The 12828-nt window shown below is 43.8% G+C and overlaps 2 protein-coding genes across 3 annotated transcripts in view; one reads left to right on the forward strand and one right to left on the reverse strand.

Annotated features, from left to right (window-relative positions):
* Nucleotides 1–8242, forward strand: part of LTK (leukocyte receptor tyrosine kinase) — a 106097-nt gene extending 97855 nt beyond the window's left edge. Inside the window, exon 30 of the mRNA XM_064462515.1 lies at nucleotides 412–8242. Coding sequence (XP_064318585.1) covers nucleotides 412–1185 — 774 coding nt within the window. The 3' untranslated portion in view covers nucleotides 1186–8242. The remainder of the gene's footprint in view (nucleotides 1–411) is intronic.
* Nucleotides 6365–12828, reverse strand: part of ITPKA (inositol-trisphosphate 3-kinase A) — a 40037-nt gene continuing 33573 nt past the window's right edge. Inside the window, exons 5-7 of one of the 2 annotated variants that reach the window (XM_064462513.1) lie at nucleotides 12503–12604; nucleotides 11414–11485; nucleotides 6365–10517 (exon numbers count right to left, since the gene is read on the reverse strand). In XM_064462513.1, the coding sequence (XP_064318583.1) occupies nucleotides 10314–10517; nucleotides 11414–11485; nucleotides 12503–12604 (378 nt within the window). In that variant the 3' untranslated portion in view covers nucleotides 6365–10313. The remainder of the gene's footprint in view (nucleotides 10518–11413; nucleotides 11486–12502; nucleotides 12605–12828) is intronic. The other variant, XM_064462514.1, reaches the window with a different exon arrangement.

Genomic DNA, 12828 nt, shown 5'->3' on the forward strand with positions numbered 1-12828 from the left:
CTTGCCTAACATTGCTTGAAAGCCACAGCTGAATTGATATGGAGCAGAGGTGGGGATGAGATGGCATGGTGAGTTCACCATCTGGTAGCATTTTACAACTACAGGCCTGGAGCCAACCTCCCAAGGAAGAAATTATATACTAGTGACCCCCGTCTTAGCCACTGATTTTTACAAAGCACAGCCTCTGCTCAAAGGAAGCATGTAAATGAGAGAGCATTTTTGCAAGCCCTAAAGCATGCAATAGCCAGATGGCACATAGCACCTTGTACGATGTGCAGGCATATTGTCCAAACCTGAGGTCAGCCTCTGCCAAAAGCTTTTTTGCTCATAGCTATTTTGCTTAAAAATGTAGATGTGACAGTCCCCCTGCAGGTGCTCAGGGTGTAACAGATTCTTGTTTCTCTTTTTCAGGACCCTGATGTGATCAACACTGAGCTTCCCATGGAGTGCGGCCCCGCACCAGAGGATGAAGGGTGTACTGTCATGCGCCCAAACATTTCCAGTGGGATAGTGCCACTGTCGGTAAGCCCGTCTCTCACACCACAGACAACACCTAAAACGCTGGACTCCCACCACGCTGGGCACAGACTTGTACAATGTCCACAAGAGCTACTGGTGGGGAACCTGAGCAACTGGACTGCTCAAGGCCCCAGCCTGCCATGCCTCAGCGATTTCAACAGCGGGTCCTGGTTCCAGCAAACCTCAAGCCAGAAGCTGGAGCTCAGCAATCCACCAACCCAAAGACTTAAAAACAAAACGAAAAATCTTTGGAACCCAACCTATGGATCGTGGGTGCTAGAGAACATCTGTCACCTCAGCCCCAGCTCCAAGCGCAAAGCAACTCCTGACCGGGAAGATTCAGGCTTTGATGGGAATTGCAGTTCTTCTAGTTCTCGGGCATCTCCAGCATCTCCAAGTAGAAGCAACTGCCCTCACTTGGATATCGGTGGGATTGAACTGGTAAAACTCCAGACTTTCCCCTGTGGCAATGTAAATTATGCTTATGATGACCTGTGCTATAGCACTGACCAGCAGCCATCAGCTTTAGCAGAGGTCAGAGCAGCTGTGCTAAAGAGCTCCAGTCTGCACAGAGAAGACAAGCCTCTTTATAAAACAGAGAAAACATCAAGAGAGAGGGACTCTGGTCTGTCTTTGTCAGATGACCTGAGTGTTACGCCAGTATAACAGAAATGGTTCTTCCAAAGATCAGGGAATGTGTGTGTCTGGAAGGACTGTTTCCTATTTCACTTACTTCCTCCATTTAAGTTCCTTCAGATGGGTGACGTTTCAACATCAGCAATGTTCTGCTTCCTCCTTCTCCCTGCCAGATCCTCAGATCATTAAAGACAGACAGTAACATTTCTATCTCTGTCCATCAAATGCGTTCCACTGAACCAGCTTAGCAGTGGAGAACAATGGCATTGCTGCTCTGATTCAGGATACAATACTTAATGAAAGGACTCCTCCTCAATCTGCTCAGGTGACAAGAACTGGACCTACCATCCAACTGCAGCATTTGGCCAGAAATAATGACCAACACCGGTTGCGCGTCTTTCTGACTGAAGAAACCAAAAACTGCATGGTGTGCCAGCAGCAACCAGCTTGCAAAGGCTGCTGTATTCCCCGAGAGCTTTTTAGTCCTGATGACTTACTAATGATGTTCATGCACTGTAAGGGAAGTAAATAAAGAGCAGCCCCATTTGCATCTGTTTTATTAGCAGACCTCTGGAAAACAGGAAAACAGCTACTGCTCAGCTTGGAAGCAGTAGGAAGGATGGGAAAAAAAATAAATCCAGGCTCCTCTGAGCATGTGCTTTGAAAAGACGCAATGACGAGGCAAACAGATTTACTGTTTTTAAAAAATATTTGGTGGAGCTGATAGTATCCCTTTGACTAGTGAAGGAGGTGTGCTTCTTGCCTTGTCACGTTCTTCACGGCTCCTGGTGTGGCCGGGGCAGGTGGCTTTTCAAGAAAGGGCGAGCTGCATGGGGTGATGAGAACTGGCCTGTCTTTATCTTTTAATGGACTTACTTTACTTTGGGATGAACTTCATTTTTGTAAGTACTCTGATATTCAGAAGTAATTTCCTGTGCTATGTTGGTAAGCATTAAGCTGAGGTTCTTGGGTAACTGTCTAGCATTTGGCATACTGGCATTCTTGGGTTTAACGCCTACTCCTCTGAGGTAGAAATGAAGTAATGCAAGGGTGCGGCAGAGTGAAGGGGCACCTAATACAAACACTACTTTACACAGGAAGGTAGAATAGCTCAGCCATTTGAGAAAGCTAAAATCATGCCTTGGCCTCATACACCTGAGCAGATCAGCATGTCTTCTTGCCTTCCAAACATACAGACTTGCTGATAAAGGTAGTTGTTGTTTTGAAGTTGTCTCATTTCTAAGGCGTTCTTCTGTTGCTTAGGGTCTGAACTGATGTTTACTGGTTAAAGCCTGCAAAATAAGGAGACTGAAAAAGTAAATTATTTGGATTAATCCTGAACAGTCTCAGCAGCGTTTCGCCCTTGTCCCACGCCTGAATATTGCCCTGCCAGCCTCCAGTGGCAAACTACATCCTGCCTTCGTGTCTAATCAAGTTGTATGGTGAGATGTCAGTCGCAGACACGCTCTGGGTCCTTTCCGAGGGAGGCGGCGCCCTGGTGCAAGCGTCAGGCTTAGCAATCAGCTGCATGAAGCTGTGGGCTGGCAGGAGGGGGTTTGCATTGCCTGCACAGACACGCAGCCTTCCCGTCCGCTGCATCATTCAGTGGTGGCCACTGCTGCGCTTCTCCGTACCACAACTCAGAGTGAAGCGTCTGACTCAATCTTGCGTGAAATCCATCTTCAGCTCAGGTTTAGGCTTTGTTGGTCCTACTTTGTATCTGTTTCAAGCTTCCGATAATTTTAGGCCTTTGCCTTTAGGATTAATAGGTTGAGATACCATCACTTCCAGACCTGCATGGTGATGATGGCCACCTTTCAGCAGTGACCCGTATGGTATGGAAATAATTCCAAATCCATGTTGGGAAATGACAGGTGCTCAGAACAGAGGGGTCCCTCTGTGCGTGGGCAAGTCCAAAAGTAGTGTGGGGACTGATGGGCTTAGAGCTCTTTCCACTTCACCTTTGCTTTAGCTCTCTGGCTTTTCTCCTGTTTAGCTCACCGCCTGTCCTATCTTACAGGCAGGAGCTGCTACAGCTCGCTCAGATGAGGCAGGAAAGCCCACTTAGTTAGCAGGAAATGTTCTCATTCTTCTTGCAGAGGCTAACGGTTTTTGGTCATGTTTCAGACTGGCCACCTCTGGACCATGCCAGTCAAGAACAAATACATCACTTAGCTAGTTGGACTAACACCAGCTCATCTTCAACATCCTTACTTTTTGGATTATGTTAGTCCTATGGTTTAGGCATTAGTAGGTCATTTGGGGTTGGTTTGTTTCCTCCCCACCAAAGGTGAGCTATTAAACTCTCCAAAAGTTGTAACTGGTCATCAGCAACTCAGCCCCTTCCTCCCTGCGTCTGTGAAAAGGCCACAGCAGTGTCGTGCTCCTAGTTCAGCTGCAGTGGATGTGACTCCAGATGGCTTTCCAGCCCTTGATGTAACAGGCTCTACCCTGAGCAGAGGACTGGTGGTCACGATCATGCTTTTGCAGGCCCATAACAACTCTACTTTCAATTCTCCTTCGCTGTTGGCATGGGTGGGACTTTGGTGGTGAGGAATGGGATACTGGTTTGCTCAGAAGACATGGGAAGCTAGCTCTACCACCTTCCCTCCCTGCAGACTTTTTCTATTCAGTTTTCCATGTGGAAACTACTATAATCCATACTAAGATTCCAGCGAGAAGCAGATAGGATTCCTGCTGTCCCTATTGTTAGCCTAGCTTGAGCTACCACTGTTTGTTTTCCCCACATGCAGCACTTGCTTCAACTTAATTCACAAGTTTAGAAAGGCCAACAGTGGTAAAAGTAGGTAAGTCACACAGAATCCCAGGGTCGAAGGAACCTCAGGGATCATCTAGTCCAACCTTTGAAAGGTGAAGCAAGAGAAGAGCACAGTTCTATTACCAATGCCACAGGCAGTCTTGGCTGCAGCTATGCCTTCATTTTATAAATAAAATGCAAGTTCCTTCAGTCCAGCACTTCAGCCAAGTACCTGTTTTTACTGACTAGCTGCATCAAGGTACTTACTTACAGGAAGAGCTTAGACAAAGCTGCACTGAGCCAGAACAAAACTCCATCGTGCCCAGTATCTTAAGAGTGAGCAACAGTGGGGTGTTGAAAATCAGCTGTAAAAGCAGAGTGAGCATGTAGTGACTATTTATTGCCAAGCCATACTTTGGTCGTTTACAACAGCATGTAGCTCAGGGATGTACTGAGCCAGATGCAGTGTCTTGTAATGAGACAGAACACGGAGCTGCAAATACCAAATGGGCAGGAAAAGAAAGAGCCAGGAATTTTAAAAGACTCCGCATTAGCAACCTAAATTTTACATAAGCTCTTAACTCCCTCATATACTAAAGGTAAATGATCTTCTGTCAGCACAGTTGCCACCACTCTTTGACCTGTAAATTTTTCTGTGCATAGCTGACCTCTTAGCTGCTTTTAAAAACCCTTACAGATAATGAATTTTTAATTAATATCCTGGAGGAAATAATATTACTGCTGTTGTGATGCTGAAATGCTACACGCTGTCCAAACCATATTATTATCTAAGAAGAAAAAGAACAATTGCAATGACGTACAGTACCAGCTTCAGCCCTACAATTCTGAGACTGAAACTTACTGTTCATACAAACACAGATTTCATAGTGCTCAGTTGATACCGTTTCAAAATATAACTTGCTTGAAACTGGTTTTTAAGGAAACACTTTTAGTGCACAATCAATGAGTTGAATTCATAGTGTCAAAATCAGATTACTTTGGCAACTGAAAGCCAAAACCCAATCTTCTTTCCTAGAGGAATGACATGAGCTGGAGATCTGGGATTAATTCAGTCCTGTAATCCATGTGAAGAGTCTTCCAACACTTCCCCACTGGAGAATCAGCCATTTATAGGATTATATTATAGTATAAATTGCTCTTCCTGCTGGGTGTCTTTTAATGTGTTACCAACTTGTTTTTAGATTTGTGTGTATATTGTTGCTGGGTTTTTTTCCTTCTGGGCTCATCACTAGTACTTTCTGTTGCTTCATACAACCTCATACCTACATTTTAAAGAGGGGACTGAATTACGAAAGACGAAATAATAATGCAACTTTCAATTTGCTTCCTATGCTTTCTTTTCACATTTGTTGATACTCTTGCTTCTGATTTCTTTGTTATCTTTTCTCTCCTCAACTTAAGTGTTTTCTATCTTCCTTTTCTCCTTAAAGAAATATAATTTTTAACTGTACAGATTTAAGGTGTCCCCTCATAACAGCCCTTTTCCTGAGGTAAGTTCTCCGCTGATTTGCCAACGGGCAGGTGTGTGCTGAGAAAGCTTTGCAAGTCTAATTAAATAGTTACGGGCTTTTGCAAGTGTAACTTCTTCCACCTCCTACTTAGCCGAAAAAGAAGAACACACTACTGCTGGGAGGATCATTTTCCCCAATGCATTTGCATCTCCACAGGGACCAACCACTCTTCCTCAGACCCTCGAGCAGCAGAGCTCTGCAAGAGAGTTTCTCCTCCTGGCTGCCTACCTTTTTCAGTCTTGCACAGAGACCTTAGGCATGATATCACTAACATCTTCCCGCCTCATCACGTGACTTTTTCATTTAGTTAAAGAGGTTTCGATTTGTCATTAGCTCTGTCCATGGCAGCACTTCTTGCCAACTTACCTTTCTGGGTGACTACTGTACATAAGTGGATGACATGCCTGCTTCTATGCAATTTAAAGCTGGACAAGTGTATACTTCTATATCTGCAACACAAAATAAAGAGACACCAATGGTGGTTATTTGTTTCCCTCTCTGCTAAGTACTCTTTGCACACAGGCAAGAGGACACTCTTTCTTGCTGGGAAGTGCTGCCAGTCCTGGAGGGCTGATTGCCTGTTCCCTGCTGCCACAGAGAACTGCCCTGTGGAACAGCTGAGCCTGCCAAGCCGCTCTTGATGCGCAATTTTTTGCTACACTGTAAACTATGAACTGAGATTTTTGAGCCAGAGCTTGCCTCAAAGGAAGCTGTCGAGCTTTGTGTGGATCAGGTTCTGAAGGAAATGTACCTAATGGGTTTTGCAACCAAGATTCTAGATGTCTTAGGAAATATTAGATGCTAAAGACTAAAAGTACAAGAAACACTGAAATACATAGGTTTTGTCCCCTCCCTAAGGAAATTCTTGAAAAAAAAAAAGAAAGATTTTGCTGTTCTGTGCCAAATCACAGAGGATGTCTTTTTTTTCCTCCAGTCGCATTTATTTAGTAGCATACACACTTCAGAGTAACACACACTCAACCAATACAGTCAATGTCAAAAGTGACCATGGTCAGCATTGCATTGTAGTGTTCAGAATGGAGCACTGTGGCTGGTACAGGCCATTTGATCTCAGTACCTTAAGAATAACAAATTGTAACAACAACAATACAAAAAAAAATAGCAAGAGCCCTCTGAGCTACTTAAGGGTTTGGTCCAACTCCCACTGAAATCTCCCCCCACCCCTCCCGGTGTAAAATTAAGAGGGATTTAATTTTTACCACGTCGGTTAAATTTCATCCAGATTTATATCCCTGTGGGGCGCCAACACCCACAATTTTTAAACTTAGCTGATGTATCTCCTTGTGCATTGCTTTCTACATTGCGCCCTCCTCCAAAGAATCTCACAGCATCTCGCAAGCAATAATGAAGGACAGCCTCACACTGTTCCTGTGAGGTAAGTATGTAGTATTCCCAGCTGTAAAATGGGATGAAAACTGAGGCCTAGGAGGGTTGTGCAAGGCCAAAAAACAAGTCACTGACAAAGCTGAGGGAGAGATGTCCTACTGCTAGGTTCACACAGGACTGCAGCAGCTACAGCAGTAAGCATTGCTGCATCTAACTAGTGAGCGTAAAGACCTTGGTGCCCAAGTCAGGTTAGCTGCTCAGCACCAAAGTGCTGCTGGGACAGCATCTCCTGCCATGCTGTGGAAACACACATGCTGGCAGTGTCTCTGGAGTGAGGCAATATCAGCGAAGGCATTAAAGAACTACATTCTGGACTTGGATGGGAACTAGTACCTCCGTTATCATGCGTCAGCTCTTCTGTGTTACATGCCTGTGCAAAGGCATCATGTTGACCCACTGGTTAAATACAAGCTTACTCAAGGCAACTGACTCCATAGTGAAAGAAGGCTATGCTGCTTCCTCGTGCTAGCAAGTGCGTGCACACAGACAGGCAGCCTGGACCAGCTGATGTGAATCAAGGCCTCGAGCCCCTTAGAGCTCCAGTGCTCAGCTGCAGTCCCACACTTGCAGTCTGCTAATGCAAAGCTGCCCCCTTTTCTATAACAGCAGCAGGAGATTCCCTTCCAACCCCTTGGCAAGCCAAAGGGCCCCTTCAAAACTAACTTGTTAGAACCATTTTTCATCTAGAATGAATCTCCAGACCAGAGTCTGCTGTAGCAGAGGTTTTCCTTTTTCCCTGACCTTTTCAACTACTGCAGGGGAATGGATCATTCTCCATGGTTTCCCCCAATACCACATACTGCAAACTATCCAAGTGCTACCAGCAGTGGGCTTTTTTTGAAGCCGCTGGTACCACATTGCTTCTAGTTCTCCTTTAGAACTGGACAGTCATTCTAAGTTTGTCTCAAATTCTCAACTGACATTTGAGCATCCTCTTTTACCCTCTAACTTTATCCTCTAGAAAATAAGTTACACTGGTGCAAAAGCTTCACGTATGTGGTAACAGGAAAAAAAAATTGCCTCTGAAGATTAATTAGGCAAACCACTAATGAATTCTATCACCTTAACAGTCTCATTTTGAGCTTTCCTAGGTTGTTTGTGGTTTTGGGTTTTGGTTTTTTTTAATAGTAGGACTGCTTACAATACCTTTTCTATGAGACTGCAATTGCTAATAAAGTCCTCCCCTGTAAGACCTATTTACTTCCTATTCTCCTTAAGCACTGCTACCCTGTGGCTTACCTGTTGGCTGCAGGAAAGGAGGAAAACTTTTTTTTAAAATTGTACGAATTTCACTACAGATTAATTTGTCATCTCATAACCGGTCAAAACTTAGGAGGCATCTGGAATTATAATGTCTGTGCTCTCTACGGAAGGCTCTCTGTCACTTAAATGTTTCAGAGGGTTTACACATTTTTTTTTAAAGTGGAAAATTCATTAACATACCATCATGAAAATAAAACCAGGCCACAGGAGTCTGAATTTGCAGTGAACTGCAAAAATGCCTACCAGTTTCAAACAGCTGATTTAGGATGAAATGTTTCCAACGTGTCATTACTTCCTACAGAACATATTCTATGTCATTGAACTCTTAGGTCACAACTGAGCTTGTATTTTTAATACTGCTGTTTCGTTTAGGGGTGATGAAAAAGTTATTAAAACTGACTGATCTCTTAGTATAGTAGTGTGTTATCACAAGTAACTCCTTTTTGAAATTATTTTAGGCTATTCTTTCCTAATTACAAATGCTATAGATACATTTCGTTACAGATCTGGACTCTACAGTCTTTTTTTGCTCACGATCATTATTATTATAGAACTAGCAGTTTCCCAAAACATGGAGTCACCTTCATATATCCTGAAGTTCTCAGAATCATTTCTGAATGCAGGACACTGGCAAAAGACAGCAATTTCTGATCAACGTGCATTACCAGCATTAGATGTCGAAAAGGGATTAACAACCAAGTAGTAATGTAAGTCTTGTCCTCATTTTGAAAACCACATCATCACATTATTAATGTTAAAACCTGGAATGTGAGTGAACATGTGAATACTGATAGTATTTATACTGCTAGTATTTAAAGAACTGTTCAAGTGACTAGAAGCAACCAACAGAGAAGGTATGTGTGAAGCCATTACAAGAAATCACTTCAGTCTTTCTTGATCTTAACCTAAACACTGTGAATTTTCTGTGGCTGTGCCTGGGCCACAGCAAAAGAAGAATGAACCACAGATGGCCCTGCGATTCCAGACGGGGACTAGGGCATTTATTGACATTCTTTCCCCCAAGCTGCCCTGAGTTAACAGCTGATGCCATGGAGGAAGGATGCCTGGGAATTATTTCATCATTAGTGTAATGCTGTGAATGCAGAAACATTACCTTCCTGATCGCTGCGCCAGTCTATACGCTGAAGTTTCAGCATCGTATCTTGGAACAGGAACGTAGCCAAGAAGTCACGTGCATTAGGAGACAGTCAAACCATGATCTTAAGCGATCGCAGTGGTTGTTGGTTACTAGTGCGAGCATGTGTGTGCACGTGTATAGGGATTTTATCTTTAAAAATAAACAAGCCTTGAAAAAAACCCTTAGTTCCCTGGTCTGTGTGAAAGAGTCATTACTGATTTTCAGAACTGCAGTTCAGCTGCAAGAGGCCAAACTTGCCAGGCTAGGCACTTTTCCAACAGCCCACCCAGTCTGAAAGTCAAATGTTTTGGAGACAACAGGCTGCTATTCTCTCCCTAAAGTATTTGTAATCTCCTGAGAGGCTACATAAAAGCAAAGGTTGTTCTTGGATAAAAGTAAATCAAGGCTAGGGTAGGGAAGAGGAGGAATGGTCACCAGCAGTTACCATATCCAGCCACTACAAACTGCTGTCTTGCTGTCTCCCTTTGCTCCAGGTTTCCTGTGATTATCACCCATTTCTACCTTGTACACACTGTAACACAATGCAGCAGAAGTTGTTGGTCCAACCTATAGTGCACACAGGAGCAAGGAGACTTGGAATTAAGTTAAGGGGGCGGGGGGGAACCCACTCTCGCTGGTTTCAAAACTATACAGTTCTCTGAAAAGTTGTTATTCCTATCCTGAATCCCCATACACTTGCTCTGGTTCACTAAGAGGTAATCTGGAGTCCCATCTGCTTGCCAGAAATCAGAGTCTTTCTGGTTTACCATACAGATCTCTTGACTCATGTTGGTGTGATTCCCGAGTATGGAGATCTTCATCCTCTGAGGACCAGTCTGAAGTTCGGCTGGTGCAATACAGACCAATCTGGAGCTATTTAGGTTCATAGAGGGCCGATGCAAAGTCATTTTGATGACTAACTGCTGGGTTCTGGATGCAGCTCCCTCTGCACTGATGACCTCAGGAGTTTGGAGGGAGGTAAAGGTTTCCTTCTAGCTGAGTGATCCCAGTAGAATAGAAAGTTACAGAGCAGCCCTGCAAGTTTTGTGCCATTCTTAACTCATCTCTCAGTGATGCTTTCCAAGATACCAATCAAATTGTCCAATCCCAACAAGTACCCATCCTCCCTGTTGCCTTCTTGCCAGGGGATCCTGTGATCCAGTGTCTGCCCATCAGGGAGAAGGGTGGTCTTTCCAAAATCGATCAGCCACACATTAGCATTCCCACTGCCATCATGTACAAAAAGTAGTGAACTTCCAACGACCTGGAAAACAGATTGAGATGATGTGGTTAACACACCTCTTTAGCTCTCCCCTGTCACTTAATGCTTCCCACTGAGAAGATGGCCTCCCCAGATGTCCACCTCACCTGTGACCCAACAGACTTTTGGGCTGCACTTATTCGTTAACAATTTACATGTCCAATTTGCACAACCGTATCAATCAGTAACAAATAAATGGGCCTGTAGGTAGGAAAACGGGCCCAGTAGGCAAAGAGAAGAAAAGCAATTCTCCAGCTCACTTGGCAGCAGGTCTCAGTTTGAGCAATTCAGCAAGAGAAACCACTTTCAAAGAAAGACCATGACCAATGATTAACAAAAATGCCTGAAGTGATAAGAGGAAACCAACAGGGTAAAATAAAATGTCTAATCTCAAAATATTGAGCTGTAATAAGCAGAACATACAATGCTACTGGTGCCTTCTCCACAGCAAAGCACACAAGGAGAACATATAGAGCAGATTTACAGAGTGTTTCAAGTAAATCCAGTATGAGTAATAAAGTCTTCATTGTCAAACTACAACTGAATGCTACTATACCAAATGCAAGCATCCACACCGCCTCTCCCCCTTAAAGATTCCCACTGGAACACACCAAGATTAGAGAAACCACAGGGAAGTGGTACTAAAAAGCCATTCCCTGCAGTGGCCCAGAACTGTAAGTGCTGGGATGTTATAAAGATGGGAGGATGTATTATTCCTCAACTGGTTTAATCTTCTGTATCGTTGTGATGGAGGCTTTGTGGTATCTGTGTTGTTAACATATATTAGTTTTCTTCTACTACAAGTTCCCTTCTACTACTACAGCAGGCTATTCTGAAGTATATCTGAATGACCAAACAAAGCAGCAATGCAGCTCCACAGCATTACACTCACTGCTCACCTCATGTCGTTTGAAGAAGTCTGAGGATTCAAGAATGATATGAATTTCCTGCAGACGCTTGAGGTATTTTTTCTGGAGGAAGAGGAGGGAAAAAAAAAAAAAGGCAAACCCATAAAGATTTAAGTAAAGAATGAATGAAGATAACCGTTTGCAAGAGTCAATATAATGAGGAGATCCTGTCAATTTTAGGCTAGAGGTCCTTCAGAACAACAGGTTCATCATTTGAAAGTCAATCTGAAAAGCATCTGACTGCACACTTTCTGCATCCTTTTTTTTCTCCTCTTTTTAATAAAAGGAAAAAATTTTCAAGGAATTAAAATTCCATTCTCTTTCACTGTGGAGAACTGAAAGATTTTTGTTAGAGCGGCAAGGAGCTCCAACCATGTTGGGCAGGTGGAGCGGGATTTAAAATATCAAGGCCTGATGCATAAAGCTCTAGTATACATTTTTTTATGCTGCCCTGTGTTACTAAGCATGCTCCTCCTGGAGGGCTAATCTGCCTTCACAATGGCTTCTACACTGCAGCAAAACACTATGGCATCCTTTGAAGTTCCAAAGACGAGACATGTTATGCCGTCTACCACATGCCTGCTGTGCTACCCATGAAGCGGCACAGAGGAATTGCTCCTTGAGGCGAGTCTCACACGTACGCAGCCAGCCAGCCAGCACAGCCAGCCACCAGTCTCACTTCCTGCCTCCATCCTCTGGTTTTATCCTCCCCAGACTGAATTCCCAAATCACAAGTTTTCCTGCCAACACAATCCTTGCTTAGACATTATCATCCCTCTGATGCATCTAACGCTCGTGGTCAAAGCTGATGGCGAGCCATTAAGTTAGTTTGACTATCATTTCGCTAGCATGAGGAACTTGAGGTGAACTCATGGCAAGAGCTGCCAGAACTGGTCTCAGCCAACTACTTCTCACAGCCCACCAAGTCCCCACGTCCACTCCATCTGCTGAGAGGGACTGGATGTCCAAACCATTTTCTTCCTTGACAGTTTAATTGATCTTTCTTTTACCAGAGGACACATGGCCCCGAACCAAGTTCATTAGGTCAAAGATCAGTGAACCTGAAGAGTTTAGACTCACCAGAATAGTTGTGTTGCCCTCAATGAATTCCATAAAAACCTGTAGAACTTGCTCCTGTGTCTTCGTAGTTTTGAAGTTTGTGTTACATGTTCCATCCGCCTTCTGCACAAAAACGCACAAAGAAGAGACGACTCATACTACCCACATATCACTCCCCTCATCAGTCAATCCTCTTGAACCATCAGCAGCTCAGCTGTAGCTAACCAGTTGAAAGTGAGTGGTTGAACAGGAAGAGAGCAGATAAACCAAGCAAGAAGTGGAGTAAAGATACAAAAGCTGATTGGAGACTTTAAATGGCACTTCATTTCCTGTTGAGTGCAGTTAAA

Source organism: Phalacrocorax carbo, chromosome 10, assembly GCF_963921805.1.
Source record: "Phalacrocorax carbo chromosome 10, bPhaCar2.1, whole genome shotgun sequence".
Lineage (NCBI taxonomy): Eukaryota > Metazoa > Chordata > Aves > Suliformes > Phalacrocoracidae > Phalacrocorax > Phalacrocorax carbo.